Source organism: Chrysemys picta, chromosome 16 (genome assembly GCF_011386835.1).
Source record: "Chrysemys picta bellii isolate R12L10 chromosome 16, ASM1138683v2, whole genome shotgun sequence".
NCBI lineage: Eukaryota > Metazoa > Chordata > Testudines > Emydidae > Chrysemys > Chrysemys picta.
In genome coordinates this window covers 6583869-6606524 of record NC_088806.1, presented here as the reverse complement: position 1 = coordinate 6606524, position 22656 = coordinate 6583869, and the positions used below count along the sequence as shown (strand labels likewise).

At 47.0% G+C, this 22656-nt stretch overlaps 1 protein-coding gene and 2 non-coding genes across 16 annotated transcripts in view; 2 read left to right on the top strand and 1 right to left on the bottom strand.

Moving 5' to 3' along the window:
- The window catches only part of LOC101942174 (zinc finger protein 883-like), a 31137-nt gene extending 20889 nt beyond the window's left edge, over window positions 1-10248 (top strand). For 10 of the 14 annotated variants that reach the window (XM_042859518.2, XM_024111865.3, XM_065569555.1 and 7 more), the window contains one exon: window positions 116-5915. In XM_042859518.2, coding sequence (XP_042715452.2) covers window positions 116-1497 — 1382 coding nt within the window. In that variant the 3' untranslated portion in view covers window positions 1498-5915. Of the gene's footprint in view, window positions 1-115; window positions 5916-9519 lie in introns of those variants that run through there. The other 4 variants (XM_065569552.1, XM_065569559.1, XM_042859515.2 and 1 more) reach the window with 2 other exon arrangements.
- Window positions 9882-9953, top strand: TRNAG-UCC (transfer RNA glycine (anticodon UCC)). The gene has a single exon. It is a non-coding gene; the product is annotated as a tRNA-Gly (tRNA).
- An 11103-nt stretch (window positions 10249-21351) lies between the features above and the next one.
- On the bottom strand, window positions 21352-21424 carry TRNAF-GAA (transfer RNA phenylalanine (anticodon GAA)). The gene has a single exon. It is a non-coding gene; the product is annotated as a tRNA-Phe (tRNA).
- Window positions 21425-22656: the final 1232 nt, after the last annotated feature.

Below are 22656 nucleotides of genomic sequence, written 5' to 3'. Positions count from 1 at the left end.
AGGGAAGAGTTTGGGGGAGTTCAGTTCCTGATTTGTATTTGACCTCTCTCCAGCACTTGTTTTGGTTTGGTCTTCCCCTTTCTATCCCTGTTTGAGGTTTCTGTCTCTATCACAGCAGGTGATGCAATGGTATGTGAGAAAGAGAAGCAGAATTCTCATCAAGAAAATGTTGAGCAAATGGATAAACACAGAGATTTATCAGAAAGATTGAAAAGGAATGTGTCCAGGAGTCATGAGCAGGGAAAATCCTGTGAGATTCAGCACAGACCAGAAAGAAAGCAGGGAAACCAGCCGGGGGAGAAAGTGGGTAAATTTATTTCCTGTCGGGGAACTCACAAGGACCTAAAGGAAAACACAACACAGCAGGAAATCCTCAGGGGAAAGAGGAAAAATACATGCACTGAGTGTGGGAAAAACTTCACTTTCAGATCAGGCCTTTCTGATCATCAGAGAATCCACACAGGTGAGAGGCCGTATGAATGCAGTGAGTGTGGGAAAAGGTTCACTCAAAGATCAGGCCTTTTTCAACATCAGAGAATCCACACAGGAGAGAGGCCCTTTGAATGCAGTGAGTGTGGGAAAAGCTTCACTCAAAGATCAGCCCTTTCTGAACATCAGAGAATCCACAGAGGGGAGAGGCCCTATGAATGCACTGAGTGTGGGAAAAGCTTCACTCAAAGATCAGCCCTTTTTACACATCAGAGAATCCACACAGGTGAGAGGCCCTACGAATGCAGTGAGTGTGGGAAAAGCTTCACTCAAAGATCAGCCCTTTCTGAACATCAGAGAATCCACACAGAGGAGAGGCCCTACGAATGCAGTGAGTGTGGGAAAACCTTCACTCACAGATCAGGCCTTTTTCACCATCAGAGAATCCACACAGGGGAGAGGCCCTACGAATGCAGTGAGTGTGGAAAAAGCTTCACTCAAAGATCAGCCCTTTCTGAACATCAGAGAATCCACACAGAGGAGAGGCCCTACAAATGCAGTGAGTGTGGGAAAAGCTTCACTCAAACATCATCCCTTTTTCAACATCAGAGAATCCACACAGGGGAGAGGCCCTACAAATGCAGTGAGTGTGGGAAAAGCTTCACTCAAAGATCAGGCCTTTTTGAACATCAGAGAATCCACACAGGGGAGAGGCCCTACGAATGTAGTGAGTGTGGGAAAAGCTTCACTCAAAGATCAGGCCTTTTTGAACATCAGAGAATCCACACAGGGAAGAGACCCTACAAATGCAGTGAGTGTGGGAAAACCTTTACTCACAGATCAGGCCTTTTTCACCATCAGAGGATCCACACAGGGGAGAAGCCCTACGAATGCAGTGAGTGTGGGAAAAGCTTCACTCAAAGATCAACACTTTCTGAACATCAGAGAATCCACACAGGAGAGAGGCCCTACGAATGCAGTGAGTGTGGGAATACCTACTCTTGGCACTCAGCTCATGTTAGGCATCAGAGAATCTGCAAGGGAGATCAACACCATAAAAACCTCTAGGGCTATCGATACTTTTTTCTTTAATAATTTTCCTGATTCCCACATAGTAACTTTTAAAGCTGTTTGAACTGTTTGCAGCACACTTATTCCTCAGCTTGCCAAGATGAGTGGCCCATTTTTGCCTTTTGCAGTTCACCCTTTTTTGAGTTGGACCTATTTGTCTTTTCTCTTGTCCCATGAGTAATTTGTGTGCCCTTCCTATCAGGAAGCAGGGAGCATCACATTTATACCATTCCTCCTATTGCAAAGTTATTGTTAGTTACCAATGATACAGATTGTATCATTGCCAATTGTTTTCATGTTGCTCTGGGTTGTGCTGAAGAGCAGTTATATTGGGAACTTTTCAAATTATATGTAAATGAAGAGGAGCAGAGGCAGAAAAAAAAGTGTCATTTCAGCATCTGTGACACTGGAAGGAGATGGGGTGACTCAGTTCTGGAGTGATGTGGAAAGAGGGAATCTCTGTTAAACTCTGCCTGGTTCAGACAAAATGTATCTTCATCACATTCCATCCATCCACTTCAGAAAGTGTCATGTGATGAAGCATTCTCCATTGTCTGTGCTTGAAGATGATGCTTTGACTTTTTTAATCCTATATCAGAGTCGCTATGACTGGAGATGAAAGTGTCAAAGACCTGGAAGGGGAATTCAAATGGATCCCAAACACAGTGTGATCATTTGGTGTTTAAATCCCAGGTTCCATTTTTGGTAAAGCCACTTCTGGCAAGGTGGCTGTTTTCCCCCTCATGCAGATGCTAGGATTCTAAACATTTTGTAAATAACATCACTCAGCACTGTCTCAATAGTCAGTGCTGAGTGAAGTATGTTTGAATGGATCAGAGGAAAATGTGATGGGAGAATCTCTTGTTCTGATTCTGAATAATCAGATGTAACCTGCTCTTGAATTTCACTTGACACTTTCATTGTCATGTATTCTGTCTCTCTGTGATGTGGGTTTCTATCTTTTCTGAAGGCTGTTGGTCACCCAATTGGATATTAGTTCAGTTTGACAGGATATAGCTCGGATTTATTGGAGAATTTAAGAGAAATGACTATTTGCTAAAGTCATCATTTCTCACTTCAGCTTTTCTTTATCCCCATCCCTCCACGATGACATGGAGAAAGTTCAAGTGCACTTCTGTAAACAGGAGAGAAATCTCCAATTTATTGGACATGCTAACAAAGAAACAGCAGTGATTTAAAATCTCCACTTGGAAATGGTGAACAACAACAGAACCCAACTAACTAAAGGAAGTGCATATGATCACAGTGTTGAAGTCGATATTGTCTCAGATGATCTAGGGAGAGAATTCCACGGTAAGTGGATCTGAACTAGGCAAAATGCCCATGTATTTCATTCCCAATGCATTTGTAACCCAGGCCCCACAGAAGATCTCTCCTAGCTAATCCTATGCTATGGGAGATGCTGCCCTTCATGACGCAGCTATTGAGGAAATAGAAGTGGGGTTTTTGTTGAAGTTATCCTTTGTAGGTGCTAAAAATGTGTATAAAATGAAATTAGTGTTGGAAATCTAAAATAGCTGCAAAAAATAGCTATTTTTGAATAGAAACTCCAGCTCTGTTAACTAACAGAGACTCTGATCCATACCTGTATCCAGGCCCTTGCCTGGAACTGTGCCACCAAATTAAATTAAAACTCGGCATGTTTTTGGAAGCCATTCCTTACCAACACTGCTGAGATTTGGAGTGGTTTTGTAAAGGATTCTACTTCAGAGAAGTGTAAATTTACCCTAACCAAGACCAAGGATTTGGAAAGAACTGGGGTTGAAAGAGTCCACACCCAGTTCTTGGTTTCCACCTCAGTAAAGGAAGCTATGGTGACCAATGACCCAAGGAAAATTGTTTGTACAACTCCACTTACTAGTGTCACTGATAACAGTTCCAAAATTTGCCAGGGTTAGACTGAGAACAATCATCCTTCACCGTTTGGATGAAAAGAGAGAGTGCTTCATAGGACATTCCTTCCCCGTGGATCCCAACCTTGCTGCCTGATTGGGTAATAAGGACTTTTAGCCTGTAGAAATGATGGTAACCAATGAGGCAATGGATGTGTCAGGCTTCAATTTCAGACTTCCGGATATATGCATGTTGAGTTCTGATTCTATGTTTTTGTGTCTGACGCTCTGGCTACACAATAAAGCTGACGTTGGCGCAGCTGCACCAATGTAGCTGTGCTGCTGTAGCACTGCTATTACAGGTGCTCTCAGCCAATGGGAGAGATCTCTTCCATCGGACTTTATTAGTCCAGCCCCCACAAGCGGTGGTGGCTATGTTGGCAGGAGACGCTCTCCTGCTGATGTAACACTATCTACACAGGGAGTTAGGGCTGTGTAACTATTTTGCTAAACTGTGTGGATTTTTCACACCCCCGAGCAATATAGTTATACTGATCAATGTCTTTAGTTTTCTCTTGTGTTTTATGCATTTACATCACTTCTCCTCTACCTCCTCCTACTTTGAAAGATTAAAAAGTGTGAAAAGAGAGGTATTTTTCCTCATGATGCAAACATTCCCACATAGGAGACCCCTTCCACCAACGCACATGGCAGAAGAACTAAAAATATATGAACCCACAGAAGTGGTTGGGACCTACGTTGGGACAAACCACAACTTGAGCCAAGGTTCAGTTGTTGGCAAAGGGGATTAAAAGAAAACTAATATATATGACAAGAATTTGAGATCTTTGAATATGTTAGTGTTACTGGTGAAAATGAAATTATAGGTGAAAGTTATTGGTTAAAGAATAAGACACTCATTGTGTAATAACTTTCAGTTTTCCAGAATAATTCAGATTATCTTGTTTTTTGTTTTGTTAGTCATAGAGGACATGATGGCTAATCTTGAAAAGATAATTTGATTTAATTTACCCCCTGTAGTTCTGGTGTTCTGGTAGAAAACCTCACTCCAAAGGTTGGGGTGGGAGAATATGTGTGAGAAAGTGTATAAGAGAATATTGGCCCAGTGAAAACTACTCAAGGAGACAAGTTGTATAAGTTTTTACCCACTTAGACTGTAAGAGTCACTGACTTCCCCACTTCTCTAATTTGCAAAGGAAAGGCATGACATCTGTCATAGCATGTGTCCAGAAAGTATGAAAGCTGCAGTCGTCAACCATCAATATCAAGGAAAAGGCTGAAGTCCATTGCTTTTCACATCAAAAAGCCATCTAAAGGCTGGTCTACGCTGAAAAGCTATGTTGACATAGCCACATCTCTCAGGGGTGTGAAAAATCCATTCCACTGAGAGAAGTAGTTAACGTGACCTGAGCCCCAGTGTAGACAGCGTTAGGTTGTCAGAAGAATACTTCCAGTGTTTGAAGTGTTGACCCTAGCCTTAGGCAGATTGATCCCTTATGGGAAGCAAGTCATGACATCAATTCCAATTTTGACTCATCTCCCTGCATGTGAGAAAGCTACTAGTACAGAGGGCTGAGCCAGCTGTCCGATCGCCTGGTTCCTCAACTGTAGCTACAGCTCTTAGTACCCATCAAATCAAAGACTGAGAGAAATGCAGAGTTTGAACCATTGCCATTTTAGTATCTTATTGTTCCTTTCTCTATTTTTGTGCTGGCCTTTCTATTATATCAGGGTGTGACTGTATAGCTCAGTGCATGTGTGACAAAAACTCATTGGTGCCAATTGGCAAAGGGGTCACTGTTGTTCACAAGCAACTTCTTTATCAGACCTGACAAACTCGCCACACCTAATACACAGATTTTATTATATTTATCCAGGAAGCATAGTAGTGAGATCTCTAATGAAAACTTGTAAATTATTGATACTCCTAATCACTGAGAGAGGTCTGTATGAGTCATACTGAAGGAGTAATGTAAGTACATGGAAAATTATGCCCATATGGTATTGTCATGAAAGTGAGTCGCTCCAATCATGGGTCTTGGTGGGGATGGCCCATTCCAGTGGGAGGGAATTGCCATTCCTCCCTTGCTAGCTAGTTATGTGATGTATTGCTCCATTGTCAACCTTTGCACCAAACCAGAAAAGCCAACAGAAAACTATCAAAGACAAACTATAGATAGAAACCGTGTGATGTGAAAAGGATGATATGACAATGAGGAGATGGTCCTTTCTGTGAATAAAGACAAAAGACTGATTCAGTTTAAAACAGGGTGGAGAAAAACACTCTGGGTCCATTTACCAAAGAGATCTCTAATGACCAGTGGTACTTCATGAAAGGCAGGGCCATGGCTCTTAGGACTAGCAATCACTGCAATAGACTGAAATGTGAGGTGAGAATCTATTTAGATAGGGAAAGGTAACTATTAAAAATGTAGGTTGCATTTTGTGATTTTGTTCTGTTGGTAATGGTTGGTTTCCATCACTCACATTTGTTTCTGTTTAAATCTCTATCCCTTGTTAAATAAATTTCCATTTGTTCAATAGCTGTACTCAAGTGCTGTGTGTGATACAGTAGCAGTGGTCTATAGTAAAACTGGTAACCTGGGATGTACCATTGCTTTGGGCAGAGAGGATCTGGGATTTCTCTGAGTATTTGGTGATCGGGGCTAGACCCCAGAAGGGGACACATAGGAGGAACTCAGGGGTTAGGGTGTCTCTATTGGCAACTGGCAGGGCTGCTTTAGCTCAGAGAAGGGTGCTTGAGTGCCTGACAGGCTGGTGAGTTTGGTCGCTAGCATCCAGCTGCCAATTGCAAAAGTCCCTCTTCCTGGCAGGTGGCAACAAGAAGACTCACAGCCCTCAGCACCCTCAGAAGGGTCACAATGTGCATCTATGTTGATCCACCTGTCAAATCCACACAGGGAAAGCACCCGATAGCATAGTTCCCTGACTCAAAATAGCTGTAAAACTCTCCTATGAAATCGTGGAACATGTGCTCTTCCCTCTGTGAAAGCATGTAAAGAATCCAAGTGCTGGAGCATAGGGATTGGATCCAGAGTGACCTAGACAAATTGGAGGATTGGGCCAAAAGAAATCTGATTAGGTTCAACAAGGACAAGTGCGGAGTCCTGCACTTAGGATGGAAGAATCCCATGCATTGCTACAGGCTGGGAACTGAGTGGCTAGGCAGCAGTTCTGCAGAAAATGACCTGGGGATTACAGTGGATGAGAAGCTGGATATGAGTCAACAGTGTGCCTTTGTTGCCAGGAAGATTAATCGCATATTGGGCTGCATTAGTAGGAGTGTTGCCAGCAGATCAAGGGAAATGATTATTCCCCTCTATTTGGCAGTGGTGAGGCCACATCTGGAGTACTGTGTCCAGTTTTGGACCACCCACTACAGAAAAGATGTGGACAAATTGGAGAGAGTTCAGCGGAGGGCAATGAAAATTATTAGGGGGCTGGGGCATATGATTTATGAGGAGAGGCTGAGGGAACTGGGGTTATTTAGTCTGCGGAAAAGAAGAATGAGAGGGGATTTGATAGCTGCCTTCAAATACCTGAAGGGGGCTTCCAAAGAGGATGGAGCTAGACTGTTCTCAGTGGTGGCAGATGACAGAACAAGGAGCAATGGTCTCACGTTGCAGTGGGGGAGGTCTAGGTTGGATATTAGGAAAAACTGGTTCCCTAGGAGGGTGGTGAAGCACTGGAATGGGTTCCCTAGGAGGTAATAGAATCTCCATCCTTAGAGGTTTTTAAGGCCCAGCTTGACAGAGCCCTGGCTGGGACGATTTAGTTGGGGTTAGTCCTGCTTTGAGCAGGGGGTTAGACTAGATGACCTCATGAGGTCTCTTCCAACCCTAATCTTCTATGATTCTAAGTAGCTGCAAGTGGTCCCCAAATGTTTCTTTGTGTTCACATATGTAAAGACGCTTGGAATGGGCAATGGGATGGATCACTTGATGATTACCTGTTCTGTTCATTCCCTCTGAAGCACCTGGCTTTGACCACTCTTGGAAGACAGGACAGTGGGCTGGATAGACCATTGGTATGACTCAGTATGGCTGTTCTTATGTTTCATGTATAGGAATGAGGCACTTACAAATTAGAAATGGTGGGAGGGGCTCTAAATTTAAATCAATTTTAGAGAGAAATGTGTTCAAACTCAGTGACACGTGATGTATGGAAGAAATAAGTGACCCCCAGCTCCTTCCCCCAAGCCTTAGGTGGGGATTAGCTGCCAACAGCTGCTCTGAGGGGAGCGGTATAAGCTAGCTGCCTGTGGATGCATCCCACCAGCTGGGGCAGATGGTGAATTGCTGGGCAGGGATGCTGAAGCAGCTGGGGTCTGAAATATGAACAGGGATCTAAGGACTCTACACCGGTCTCCAGTGGGGGTTGAGGATGCTGAGGCAGTGGAATCTTAGGATCACAGTCATCAAGATTCAAAGCTGCTTGGAGGTGGAGAGGAGGGGAATGACTGTGCTAGACTTTTAGTGCAATCCTTTAAATACTCACCCAGGACAACATGACAGCCCCGAGCTTTCTCACAGCACTGTGGCTGTGTTCTCTGTGGAAAGGGATTTCTAGGAACTGGTATTCCCAGCTGCATTAAAGAATCATAAAGGAGAAGGAAGAGTTAATGTCTTAGAATTCTAAGTCTGTGTGTGTTAGATGGGTGGGAGGGTGTCCAGAAACCAGTTTGCTACAGTTTCTTTTCTCTGGGATTTCCTTTAGAAACGTTGAAGCAGGGAGGAAAACCTCTCTGAGGCTTCAGATTACGAGACTGACATCCTGCCAACTGCACTAAGAAGGCTGTAAAAGGCTTTTGGCTAAGTGCATGTAGGATCCTCCTACAGCAGTGACTGGGGCAGGGAAGGAGCCAGGGGTGTGCTGGAAGACGCAGAGAGATCTGGTGCCCAGAGACCTGTCCTGGCAGCTTTCTCAGCACCAAACAAATCAACTCCCTCTGCCACTTAACAATCCACCTGGCACTAACTGCAGTACTAGGGGGCTTTCTCCTTGCCACTTCTGCTGGCATGGGCATGCATCTTGGAGGCATTTCTGGAAGAGAGTTGGGAAAACCAGTTTCAATACAGGAAGCTCAGGTTTAGATTCCTTTATTTATAATATTAAATAATCCTTCCATCCTAGTATCACAATCAATATAAGTGCTTCTGTATTATGGTTTTCCATACAGAAAACTTAACTTCTACCCAAAGGGGGTTGTGGGAAAACATTTTTCAGGGTCCAAGAGAGACAAGGTGGGTGAGGGTCAGAGCTTGTAGAGGCTTCTGTTGGTGAAGGCAAGCTTTGGAGCTAACCAAGAACTCTTCTTCAGCTCCGTGTAGCCCCAAAGTTTGTCTCATCCACAAACAGAAGTTAGAACATAAGAACAGCCATACTAGGTCAAAGCAAGGGTTCATCTAGCCCACTCTCCTGTCTTCTGACAGTGGCCAAGGCCAGGTCCAAAGGGAATGAACAGAACAGGTAATCATCAAGTGATCCATCCCCTGTTGCCCATTCCCAGCTTCTGGCAAAGAGAGGATAGGGACACCATCCCTACCCATGCTGGATAATAGCCATTGATGGGCCTATCCTCCATGAACTTATTTAGTCCAGTTTTGAACCCTGTTCTAGTCTTGGCCTTTACAACGTCCTCTGGCAAAGAGTTCCACAGGTTGACTGTGTGTTGTGTGAAGAAATACTTCATTTTCTTCTTTTCAAATCTGCAGCCTATTTCATTTGGTGATCCCTAGTTCTTGTGTTATGAGGAGTAAGTAACACTCCCAACCTTGGTCCTTTAAAAGATATTACGTGACCCCCCACTCCTTGTCTCTCATGTCCTGGGACCACCATGGATACACCAACACTGGAAACAAGAAGATTCAAAGTCAATGCACGTGGAAGAAGCATCTTGTTTTCCATTCCTTATGTCCTGGTCCCATCCTATGGCCATTTCCTTTTCCTCCTTTCTGTTACAAGCTTTGGTGTTTTGCACAGAAACATTTCCACAGGAGAGACCCTAGGAGAGACCCAGGAGTGAGGGCTACATTCCTGTACCGAACAGTCACTAGAAGGGGGCAGACAAACACCTTTAAGATGAGGCATCCGTCACTGACAAAAAATCATCTCCCTCCTGCAGGTCATTGGCAGCCTGAATTTATTCCTTATCGTCCTGGAGTCTGGGGGCTAGAATCAGCATTATCCAGCAGGAACAAATACAAACTTTGTCTTTAAAACAAGCGGTCCCTTTCCTTCTCAGGGAAGATTTTTCTATGATTGAATTTTACCTTCAGTTCCCCTCTCCTAGGGGCGGGTTGGGTATGGGGTCATCTCCCAAGGAGATCTGTTTTCACCTTTTCCCCCTTTTAGTCAATCTGGGATCCTAACTCTGCTCGCAGCTGTTGGGCAGCTTCCAGTCCATCCACCCTGCTTACTAGTTCCATGATAATGTGTCACATTTGTTAGCACATATAGCATGCAGGAAAGCTGTTTATACCAGATGCATTGGTGGTATAGTGGTGAGCATAGCTGCCTTCCAAGCAGTTGTCCTGGGTTTGATTCCCAGCCAAGACAATAATGGGTTTCCTTGTCTGGAAGTGGTTTAATTTTAGTCACATTGTGTTATAATCACATTATCAATAGAATCAGACAATAAATTTCTCAAAGCCCAGCAGCTCATAGAGGATGGAGGTATTCAAGGGGCTGGAATATATAGGGAGCTTCAGAACACATCCTTGTGTCATCTGAGAAAGACAGAACGCTTGGAAAACAGCTTCTCCCACCCCCTTGCCTTTACTGTTATGATTCCAGCTGCATGAGATGTTTGTGTGATGTTCCTGCATGATGAGGAAATAAAGTTTTGAGTCAGTTTTTGCTCCTGCAGATTTCTTTGCTGTTCCAATTATAATGATGTGAACAAAAGGGAGAGAAAATAAAAATAAACCCAAAATTGCAATACAGTTAGGGAAAGAGAAGATCACGGTTAAGCCAAACACTTCAAAATAAAAATAAATACTAAAGAGGGGGAGGGGTGAAGAGCTCAGGTATGTGGAGATCCCCTTGATATTTGAACTCACATTGCTAGAATAAAAGTTCAGACTTGACACTGTGGAAAACCTACAACTACCTGTCTCTCTGAATGCCTGTGATGAGCAAGATTGAGTTGGGACACCTCTTCTGCTTCAATCATTTATTCTCTCTGTGTTCTCTGACTCTTTCTTTTCCCCCATTTCTCTTCTCCAATGTCTCTGCCTTTCTCCACTTGCTCCCTCTCCCTCTCCCCCTGCCCTTTCCCAGGAACTCTCACTCTACAGCATTTAGGAAAAGCCAGAGCTTCCATGTTCTGCACATGATCCTGTGTCACCAGTCACCAGAACAATATGACACTTTATGGGAGACTTCTCTGCCTACGCCGCAGTTTTACACCCCCACACATACACTAAAGGGTGTGCGGTACAGCTCTGACTGAGATACCCCACAGGAGAAATTTCAGCCCAAAGACAAATTTGTGTGAAATGTTGAGAAGTGAAGAGCCCACTTCCCACCGCAAATAAGCAGAACTCTAGTGTCACCCCCATGGCACCAGCACAGGGAGCCCAGTGAGATGGGACTACAGAATACAAGGGGGAAGGGAGCAGAAGAGAGAGGTGACAGGGAGTCTCGCTTTTTCCTTCTCTCTTCATTTTCTGTTCCTCTCTTCTATTCCAGGAACTGCAGTCGCAGCAGGGAGGGGTTTGTTTCATTATTAGGGATCCGTTTCTCTCACGGAGGTGGTGGAAGTGATGGATTCTGTGACTTCCTGTGACCTCCGTGACTTCTGCAGTGGCCACTGTGGCTGACTCCAAGGCCAGCCAAGCAGCTGGCTCCGGGGACCGCCCAAGCAGCAGCCAATGTGGCTGGCCCTGGGGACCACTTGACCAGCGGTTCCAAGGGTGGCAGGAGCAGCCGCAGCTCAGTAGCCCCTGGCAGCACTCCTGGGGAGGCCGGAGCAGCAGCTGTCCCCCCTGGGGCTCCCCCCTCCCCAGCAGCAGTTGGAGTGGCAGCGGGCCCCCAGGGCTTCTCCCCTGGTAGCTGGTGTTGTCAGATGCTACCGGTGTGGTGCTTCTGCTTTCTCCTGTTGATATCACTTGGCTGCGTGCGTGTGTTCTTTTTGTGTGCTGCCCCAGCTCTGCACAGATAGCTGACACAGCAAACCCGACGAGAACCCCCAATAACCACAGAGTCTAGTAAGGTATGAAGGCACCTTGGCTAGGTTTATTGCGACTCTGACACAATTTCAGTTCCCCGTAGATTACTTAGTCTACTGGGCATACTGCTAGAAAGTGCCGCTCAGCAATGGACTCAGCTCAGTCAGTGGCGGGACTTTCCACTGCCCCCTCGGCTGGACAAAGACACCACCCCAGGGATACATTTTTATACACGAGTACAAACAAGTTACACATCACTCCTGACGTATTAAGGTGCAACCCCTCTACGTAGTAAGGTGCCACCTCTCACCTTGTACATGTTGGTTCGATCAAAACAACTCTATTCATCATTTTACCCTTTTGCCCCTGTCATTGGGATGGGTCGGTCTGTTCCTTGTTATCTGTGGAATGTTCCAGTATAGTGTATGTTCTGATATCTAGTGTCCAGTACCTTTTAGGTATGTCTCTTTTTGCAGCATCAGCCCTTTCCTTGCCAGCTTCTGTAAGCAGGGCCTGCTTCTGGCTCACAGCTTAACTTTGCTTTATGTTAGCAAAGTCTTGACCATTACTTTAGTTCAGGCCTTAGGCCTCATACCAGGCCTCTGATACCAAGGTTTATATCTCAGGGCCTCCTCTTACTACAGCTGGTACTCATTATCGATCAAATAAATTGAAACACTTCCACCTGCAAGTGGATTTAGCCAGCACCCTCAGAGTCAGCAGCTGTTACACCCCCACTGAGTTCTCTGGTCAGGTGTCCTAGCACTGGAAGTCTCCTGTTTAGATCCTAAAATAGCGTTTTTGCACCGGGGGTGGGGGCTGAAATTTTGGACTGGACATTGAAGCTCTACCGTTATTTTATTGAATTGCTTCAAAACAGCAAGTCAAGAAAGTCTCCTAAGTGACAGGCTCTCTGCCATGGAAACAGCTGCCCCTGCTCTCCAGGAGTCTGTGCGTTCCACACAGCAAAGTACAAACCTGAAGGGGGGGGGGGGGTCAGACCGTGATGGTAACACAAATCTTCAGACTATTAACCCAAGTCCTTTTCTTTCTTTAATGCAGGACATGCCAGTAAACTATTAACCATGGCGTTATCTTCATCTTAAAATACCTCAGTACATTTAACAGAGGAAGTGAAACCCCCTCCCACAAATGGCTCCCTGTTAAGGAGTTGTACCATACCTGCCCCTGGAGACTGGTTTTATACTCTTAGAGCTTTTTCTCTTCAAACCCCTTATCCCAATCTATGGGCCAACCTCCACATTTCAGAGTTTAGAATTTACTCTCATCACCTTCGTCCGGCACTTTCCATGTGAATTAGACAAAGTAAGTGGGGGGGGAGAAAAATGGCTTATGAAAACCAATGCTCTGGGTGAGGCCTGAATTCTCATCCACAGCTGTATTTCCCCCTGCATGAGCCACTGTAGGTGCTTCTTAGATGAACTTGGGGTGTAGGCAGTTACCTCTGCTTGTGGTTAACATCTTTGGCTGCTAAGTGAAAGGTGATGGTTCAAACCCAGCAGAAAATGGTGGGGTTTTGGTTTTTTTAGCAATGAGAATTCAGTACATTTTAACAGGCAGAAAATCTCCTCTATTCTGGTCTACTAGCCCCATTTGACTCCTTCTGCCCATCTTCTTCCTTCTCCCTCAGTGTCTTTCCTTCCCCTTTGGGGACATGCAGAGATGAACCCCAGTCAGTCTGTGTCACAGAGAGTCTGTATCTCCTAAGGAATGTGGGTGAAGGATTCCAGCTGAGAACTGAATTAACTCCGCTCACCTGGGTTAGAAACATTTGTTTCTTTCGAGCAGATAGTGGGAAATCGAACATAAATTCAGACCCAGGAGGCAAGGCTGAGGCTTCATGACCTTGATCTCCAGGAAGGGAGAGAGGATCCCCAGGAAGGAGGAGAGCTTCCTTTAGTCTCAAGCTGGGGTCTCCTGGAAGTTGGAAAAGACCTTTGGTCACTGAGGATCTCATGGGATAATGCAGCTCCAGAGGCTCCAGAGTCCTGGGTGCGGGGAGGGTGTCACTGCACAATCTGGAATGGAAGGGAGGACCCTGGAAGGGAAGGGAGGAACAGAAAATGGAGAGGAATTAAACAGAGAGCAAACCCCTCTTCTCTCTCCCCTCCCCACCCAGCAAGAAATGTTATCAATGGGGAAACTCCCCACCATGAACAGCAAAGAACACAGAGACATTCGCCTCAAACTGAGCAGTAGGGTGACCAGATAGCAAGTGTGAAAAATCAGGACGGGGGTGGGGGGTAATTGGTGCCTATATAAGACAGATCCCCAAATATCAGGACTGTCCCTACAAAATCAGGATATCTGGTCACTCTACTGAGCAGTGATAGACTTGTTGCCTCCTATCCCAGTGAGAGCAAAGAGCTGCCAGAACTGGGCTGTGAGCTGCTGTGCTTTCCTTCCCAGATGCTGGAATAATTTGCAGCACGGACACCTGGCTTGGGGCTGATTGGGTGGAAGATCTGCTTGCCCCTGTGGCTGGGAGGATCCTCAGGGGAAGAGTCTGAGCAGGGGCAGGGCATGGGGGCAGAGCACAGGCGGGGACATGGGCTGAGTACTGGTGGCTCCCCCACTCCTTGGGAGGTTCTGTCAGTGGCACTCTAAAGGCAGCAGCCCAGCCCCACTCCAAAGGGAGGTGCGTCACATCCAGCATTTCTTGCCCCATTTGGGGAGGCTCAGCCTCCCGGAGCCTCTTATACCCACCGCCCACGCGCAGTGTCACTGGTAAATACAGTCAGTGGAGACGTTGGGGGCCTGGGGTGTGAAATAACTGGATGAAACTGGCTGCCTGAGCCCAGCCCTCAGTGAGTAAATCCTCAGAAATCTCGCCCCTGGGTTTGTAATGTCAGGCTCCAGCAAACAAGTCCCTCTATGTGTGAAGGGAGGGGTTGTGAGGGGGAGGGCTATGGAGTGTCTCTGTGAGATGGGCTGTAAGGGGGACGGTCCATGGAAGTCTCAGTTTGAGGGGCAGGAGCTGTAAGGGGGAGAGTTTATGGGGGTGTCAGTATGAGGTGGAGGGGCTGTGAGAATATGGTCACCTCCAGGCAGCAGGAGCCCCCTTACATGGGAGTTGAACTGCCCCCTCCCCCAAGGTGCTTTGCGGGGCCCTAGAGCCCAGCATTGAGCTGCTGTCCCTGCAGGGTCCCTGGGAGTAACAAAGGGGTGATGTGAGATTACTGTCCCATCAGTCCTGGGGTGGGGGACTGGAGCCCCTGGAACAGCCCTGTGGGGACTCAGCCTTGTGGGGAATTCACAGTCTGTAGAAAAGCACGTCTAGGAATGGGGATTCCCAGCTGCATTAAAGCAGCATGAAGGAGAAGAGAGAGTTAAAGCTTTAGAAAATTCTGGGGTGCGCTGGATGTGAAGGAGGGTGCCCAGCTCTGCAGAATGGCCAACCCCAATCGTTCAAAAATCCTGAGTCAGGATCACCAAAAATCATGAGGTTGTGTAAAAATAATAAATTTGGGAATCTTTTTATTTGCCTTCTGCTTGATGAGCCTTTAGGACGCACTGGGGTCACATTTTGAATTTTTCTCCACAGCCACAAAGGCTAGAAAGGTACTGTTTCCTTAAGAGCAAAGGCTGAAATCATCACATCTCCATTTGACTCCAGGAGCTGGGACTTTAAGGAAAACAATAATTCTCATGAGACTCAAGGCAAAATCATTGGAGTTGGCAGCACTGAGTTGGATTGAGTCTTTATTCTCCGGGATTGCCTGGAGCAGGGGTTCCCAACCTTTTTCTTTCTGTGACCCCCCCCCCCACAACATGATATAAAACCTCCACAGCCCACCTATGCGACAAAAACTGTTTTTCTGCATGTCCAGTAGATTAAAAGCCAGGGCTGTCGTTAGGAAATAGCCAACAGAGCAATTGTGCAGGGCCCCACAACACAGGGGCCCCGATGAAGTTAAGTTGCTTTGGCTTCAGTCCCAGGTGGTAGGACTCAGATTTCTGCCCTGAGCCCCAGTGAGTCTAACACCAGCCCTGCTTTCTGGTATATTTTGGCAGACCCCCACCCCCTGAAACCTGAATGGGGGAGGGTGCAGGAGCTCCCATTTGGTGCTCTGGATTGGGGTGGGGATGTGGGGGTGGCAGGAGTCAGGGCATGGGGTGTGGGGGGATGTGGGAGGGTGCAGCGGTCGGGGCAGAGGGCTGGGGAGGTGTGAGGGGGTGCAGGGGTCAGGGTGGGCACAGGGCTGGGGGTGTGGGCTGGGGTCACGGGGGTTCTCATGGCAGAGGGCTGGAGGGGGTATGCCCTGATTCCAGCCCTTTCCCGAAGGCCCCGCCCCCACATCATCTCCTCCTACTCCTCCCCAAAGTGGGGAGCATGCTGAGGCTCCACTCTTCCCCCTCCCTCCTGCCAGCAAACAGTTGATTGGTGGCAGGGAGCGGGGGAGGGGCGTGAATGGAGCACATTGGGGGAAGAGACGGGGAAGGAGCCTCACTGCTGGTGGAGGCCACCCTGCTGCAACAGGAGCAGGCAGCATCAAGCTTCTGCCCCCACAGGAGAAAGCTGCGGATAGAGAAAAGCGGGCTGGGCCCCCTCTACCATTTGCGACATGGTAAATCCGGTACTGGTGGGAGGGGAGGCAGCTCTGTGCACTACCCCTACCCAATGCAGTGCATGGAGGCCCTCTGTTCCCCTCCCCCAATGGGTGTGCAGAGATGTGCCAGCAGCACTAAGGTGGCTCCCTGCCCACTCTGCCTCTGTCCCTCTGTGCCTCTCTCAAAAGTGGCTAGTATGTCCTGGCATCCCCTGGGGCGGGGGGAGTGTCTCCATGCACTGCCCCTGCCCCAAGTACCAATTCCGCAGCACCCATTTGCCAGGAACTGCAGCCAATGGGAGCTCTGGGGGAAGCGCCTGCAGGTAGCTGCGAAAGGAGAGCCCCCTGGCTCTGCCCACCTAGATGCTGCTGCCGTAGTGTTGTGTTTACCGGTCATGTTGGGAGCTGCACTGCCCGGGGTAAGCGCCACCCCTCCTGCACCCCAACCCTCTCCCCCCAGAGCAGAGCCCGCACCCAAATTTCCTCCCATAGCTTTGCTTGTCTTCCTTTCACCCAGAACCGTCCTCCTTCTCCTGGGCTGCAAGTTGCCATCCCTGGGAAGCCAAGAGGCAGGCACAGGATTCTACCTCCCAGCAGCCAACCACACCTCCCCAGGCTTTGCAGAACGAATGGTGGCGCTCTACTAACCCCACTTAGCTGCACTGAGGTGCTAATCTTCTGCTCTGCCTTCCTCAGCATGACTTTCCTCTTTTGCCCCATTCCTGCCTCACTTCCTCCTTTGGCAAGTCACGCAAAGGAGCCCAGCAGGAAGAGCTGGCCTCCATAGGCCAACCTCCAAGGGCAGAGGAGACCAAGCCACAAGGCTCCAAAAGGTGACTAGCTTAGATCCTCTAGCTTTCCCCTGCTGATGCTAAGGCTTTTTTTCAGCTCATTTCACCACCCTCTACCATGCAGGAGTTGGGGTTATTGCAGTGACAGGCCAGTGGCAGCAGTAGGAGCGCTTTGCTGGACAACCAGGGGAGCTGGGAAAAGTAAGCCATAATGTTTCTGCGTAGCTTTGAACCGGGGACCTTTTGTATGTTAGGCAAATGTGATAACCACTACACTACAGAAACTCTGTCACAGAACTTTGCCCCTCCCTTCCTAAGAACATAAGAATGGCCCTACTGGGTCAGACCAAAGGTCCATCCAGCCCAGTATCCTATCTGCGAACAGTGGCCAATGCCAGGTGCCCCAGAGGGAGTGAACCTAACAGGTAATGATCAAATGATCTCTCTCCTGCCATCCATCTCCACCCTCTGACAAATAGAGGCTGGAGATATCATTCCTTACCCATCCTGGCTAATAGCCATTAATTGACTTAACCTCCATTAATTTATCTGCAAAAAGACGAGGAGTATTTGTGGCACCTTAGAGACTAACAAATTTATTTGAGCATAAGCTTTCTTGGGCTAAAATCCACTTCATCAGATGCATGCAGTGGAAAATACAGTAGGAAGATACATATATACACAGAGAACATGAACAAATGGGTGTTGCCATACACACTATAACAGGGGTTCTTAAAACTGGGGGTCAGGACCCCTCAGAGGGTCATGATGTTATTACATGGGGGGTCGCGAGCTGTCAGCCTCCACCCCAAACCCTGCCTTGCCTCCAGCATTTATAATGGTGTTAAATATATAAACAAGTGTTTTTAATTTATAAGGGGGGGGTCACACTCAGAGGCTTGCTATGTGAAAGGGGTCACCAGTAAAAAAGTTTGAGAACCACTGCACTATAACGAGAGTGATCAGTTAAGGTGAGCAATTATCAGCAGGAGAGAAAAAACCTTTTGTAGTGATAATCAGGATGGCCCATTTCCAACAGTTGACAAGAAGGTGTGAGTAACAGTAGGGGGAAAAATAAACATGGGGAAATAGTTCTACTTTGTGTAATGACCCATCCACTCCCAGTCTTTATTCAAGCCTAATTTAATGGTGTCCAGCTTGCAAATTAATTCCAATTCAGCAGTCTCTCATTGGAGTCTGGTTTTGAAGGTATTTTTTTGTAATATTGCGACTTTTAGGTTTGTAATCGAGTGACCAAGGAGGTTGAAGTGTTCTCCGACTGGTTTATGCATGTTATAATTCTTGATGTCTGATTTGTGTCCATTTATTCTTTTATGTAGAGACTGTCTGGTTTGGCCAATGTACAAGCAGAGGGGCATTGCTGGCACATGATGGCATATATCACATCGGTAGATGTGCACGTGACTGAGCCTCTGATAATATGGCTGATGTGATTAGGTCCTATGATGGTGTCCCCTGAATAGATATGTGGACAGAGTTGGCAATGGGCTTTGTTGCAAGGATAGGTTCCTAGGTTAGTGTTTTTGTTATGTGGTTGCTAGTAAGTATTTGCTTCAGGTTGGGGGGGGCTGTCTGTAAGTGAGGACTGGCCTGTCTCACAAGATCTGTGAGAGTGAGAGGTCATCCTTCAGGATAGGTTGTAGATCCTTGATGATGCGCTGGAGAGGTTTTAGTTGTGGGCTGAAGGTGACAGCCAGTGGGGTTCTGTTACTTTCTTTGTTGGGCCTGTCCTGCCGTAGGTGACTTTTGGGTACTCGTCTGGCTCTGTCAATCCATTTCTTCACTTCAGCAGGTGGGTAGTGTAGTTGTAAGAATGCTTGATCGAGACCGTGTAGGTGTTTGTCTCTGTCTGAGGGGTTGTAGCAAATGTGTTTGTATCTTAGAGCTTGGCTGTAGATAATGGATCGTATGGTGGGGTCTGGGTGAAAGCTGGAGGCATGTAGGTAAGGGTACGTCTGCTTACAGCCGAACGTGGAGGTAAGTATAATTGATCTTCTGGGATCGATTTATCACGTCTTGTCTAGACGCGATAAATCAATCCCAGAAGTGCTCACTGTCAACGCCAGTACTCCTGCTCTGCGAGAGGAGTACACGGACTCGATGGGGGAGCCTGCCTGCCGCGTGTGGACCCGCGGTAAGTTCGTCGTAGTTCGAACTAAGGTACTTCGACTTCAGCTATGTTATTCATGTAGCTGAAGTTGCGTATCTTAGTTCGAACTGGGGGGTTAGTGTGGACCAGCCCCAAGTATAGTGGTCAGTAGGTTTCTGGTATAGGGTGGTGTTTATGTGACCATCGCTTATTAGCACTGTAGTGTCCAGGAAGTGGATCTCTTGTGTGGACTGGTCCAGGCTGAGGTTGATGGTGGGATGGAAATTGTTGAAATCATGGTGGAATTCCTCAAGGGCTTCTTTTCCATGGGTCCAGATGATGAAGATGTCATCAGTGTAGCGCAAGTAGAGTAGGGATGTTAGGGGATGAGAGCTGAGGAAGCGTTGTTCTAAGTCAGCCATAAAAATGTTGGTATACTGTGGGGCCATGCGAGTACCCATAGCAGTGCCGCTGACTTGAATGTATACATTGTCCCCAAATGTGAAATAGTTATGGGTGAGGACAAAGTCACAAAGATCAGCCACCAGGTTTGCCGTGACATTATCGGGGATACTTTTCCTGACGGCTTGTAGTCCATCTTTGTGTGGAATGTTGGTGTAGAGGGCTTCTACATCCATAGTAGTCAGGATGGTGTTTTCTGGAAGATCACCAATGGATTGTAGTTTCCTAAGGAAGTCAGTGGTGTCTCGAAGATAGCTAGGAGTGCTGGCAGCATAGGGCCTGAGGAAGGAGTCTACATAGCCAGACAATCCTGCTGTCAGGGTGCCAATGCCTGAGATGATGGGGCATCCAGGATTTCCAGGTTTATGGATCTTGGGTAGCAGATAGAATACCCCTGGTCAGGATTCTAGGGGTGTGTCTATGCAGATTTCTTCTTGTGCTTTTTCAGGGAGTTTCTTGAGCAGATGGTGTAGTTTCTTTTGGTAACCCTCAGTGGGATCGGAGGGTAATGGCTTGTAGAATGTGGTGTTACAGAGCTGCCTAGCCACCTCTCGTTCATATTCCAACCTATTCTTGATGATGACAGCACCTCCTTTGTCAGCCTTTTTGATTATGATGTCAGAGTTATTTCTCAAATAAATTTGTTAGTCTCTAAGGTGCCACAAGTACTCCTCATTCTTTTTGCTTATACAGACTAACATGGCTACCACTCTGAAACCTATTAATTTATCTAGTTCTCTTTTAAACCCTGTTATAGTTCTAGCCTTCAAAACTTCCTCAGGCAAGGAGTTCGACATGTTGACTGTGTGCTGTGTGAAGAACCACCTCCTTTTATTTGTTTTCAACCTGCTGCCCATTAATTTCATTTGGTGGCCCCTAGGTCTTATATTATGGGAACAAGTGAATAACTTTTCCTTATTCACTTTCTCCACACCACTAATTATTTTATATACCTTTATCATATCCCCCTTGTCTCCTCTTTTCCAAGCTGAAAAGTCCTAGTCTCTTTAATCTCTCCTCATATGGGACCCCATTCCAAACCCCTAATCATTTTAGTTGCCCTTCTCTGAACATTTTCTAGTGCCAGTATATCTTTTTTGAGATGAGGAGACCACATCTGTACGCAGTATTCAAGATGTGGGCATATCATTGATTTATATAAGGGCAATAATATATTCTCCGTTTTATTCTCTATCCTTTTTAAGTGATTCCTAACATCCTGTTTGCTTTTTTGACTGCTGCTGCACACTGCGTGGTCGTCTTCAGAGAATTATCCATGACGACTCCAAGATCTCTTTCCTGATTAGTTGTAGCTAAATTAGCCACCATCATATTGTATGTGTAGTTGGGGTTATTTTTTTCCAATGTGCGTTACTTTACATTTATCCAAATTAAATTTCATTTGCCATTTTGTTGCTCAATCACTTAGTTTTTTGAGATCTCTGAAGTTCTTCACAGTCTGCATTGGTCTTAACTATCTTGAGCAGTTTAGTATCACCTGCAAACTTTGCCACCTCACTATTTACCCCTTTCTCCAGATCATTTATCAAACCTGGAGAAAGTGGTGGCAGCCCTTTGATAGGTCAGCTGGTAGAGCAAAGGATTGAGCCGACACTCAGGAAGTCATCCTTACATCACCCTTCTGACTCCAGCTTGAAGGAGAGCTTCTTTTTCTTCCCTTGCTGATAAAGAGCAAAAGAAGAAAGAAAGTTCAGGTGGGCCAACACGGTGCACAAGTCCACTCTGTCTTTTCTTGCTTGGGAGCCTGAAATGAGGGACTCGTGGCAGGTAAAGGGACTGCTGCGCTTCCAGAAAACAGCCCACTGCTACACAATGAGGGACCAAAGAGCATGCCAAAGCCTGGGATTGAACCAGGGACCTCTAGATTTTCAGTCTAATGCTCTCCCGACTGAGTTACTTCAACACCAGAAGGGCACTTTTTTGGCCTGTTGATTCTCTGTCTGGGATGTGTTTGTCAGCCATGGCACACAAAAAGGGCATCATTGCAAGTGGCCCATGAAGGCAAGGTGAATTTTTGCCTGCCTTGCTCAGCTTGACTTGCTTCCTCACCCCATTCCTGCCTTAGATCCTGGGTTACCTGGTGGCTGAAGGTGGTCCATTGTCTCAAGCGGTGCCAGAGCCTGACACAGTGCCCCTGGGCAGCCTTTGCTCTGCACATGCCGGCTGTGCACATTTGCAAATACTTTAAAGCTCCTGTCAGTAAGTTCTGGGGACAGTTGCTAACCTTCAGAGGAAGCTCTCTAAAATTGGCCTGTCTCACCCAGTGGTACATTGACCTCTGTTCAGACTGAGCCAAAGGGGGGGGCCTTGCTTCTGTGGCCACCCCTGCTGTGGGGGCGGCCACTGTTGCAGCTGAAGCCATCCTGCAAGCACCTTCCACCTAGCCACCCACTGAAAATCCTGTAGGATGTAACGTGGGAGTAGAAGAATGCCAGGGGGGGCTTCCTAATCTCCTTCCCCTTCTGCCACCATCGGCCATCCCATACCCAGTGCTGCATCCAGTGGGGTAAAAAAAAAATATGGCCATATCCGGAGAGTCGGTTGCGTTCTTTGTGGTTGCCCCACCATTCCCCTCGGTCCTGAGCTGCTCTCCAGCTCAGCCACCCACTGAAAATTGAACAAAAATGTAGAGCCATAAAAGACTTCAAAGCCCACCAGGCCCAACCCCTCTTCTAATACGGCAAAAAAGCCACACTTCTCCTAACTAGGTGGGACATCCTATTGCCCCACAAGAAGTGGAAGGCCATCATGTTTGGTCTCAGCAGCAGTCATGGAGCAGGGAGAAATACATAGCTGAAGAAATTCCCCATGGCCAAAATATAGGTCTTGAGCATCACAACTTTGTAGGCTAATGACAAGGTCCACTTATGCCACCGGGCGAACCGTTCTTCACAAGCCAGCAACTGCTTCTCCCAGTTCTCTTTACCCACCCCATCCCTGACCAAACGCTAGAAGGCCCAGCTCATCAACCTGCCCACTCTTGCAGCCCTTCTCTTCCGCCCTGACTGATAGGGAGGAATATTAAGCCTCCCTCCCTTAGGTCCGCCCTTCAGCATTCCTGTGAAACACCAATGCTGCCATAGTGACTTTGGGCCAGTAGGTCAACCATTAGGGCTGGCTCCTAGGCCAGGCTGC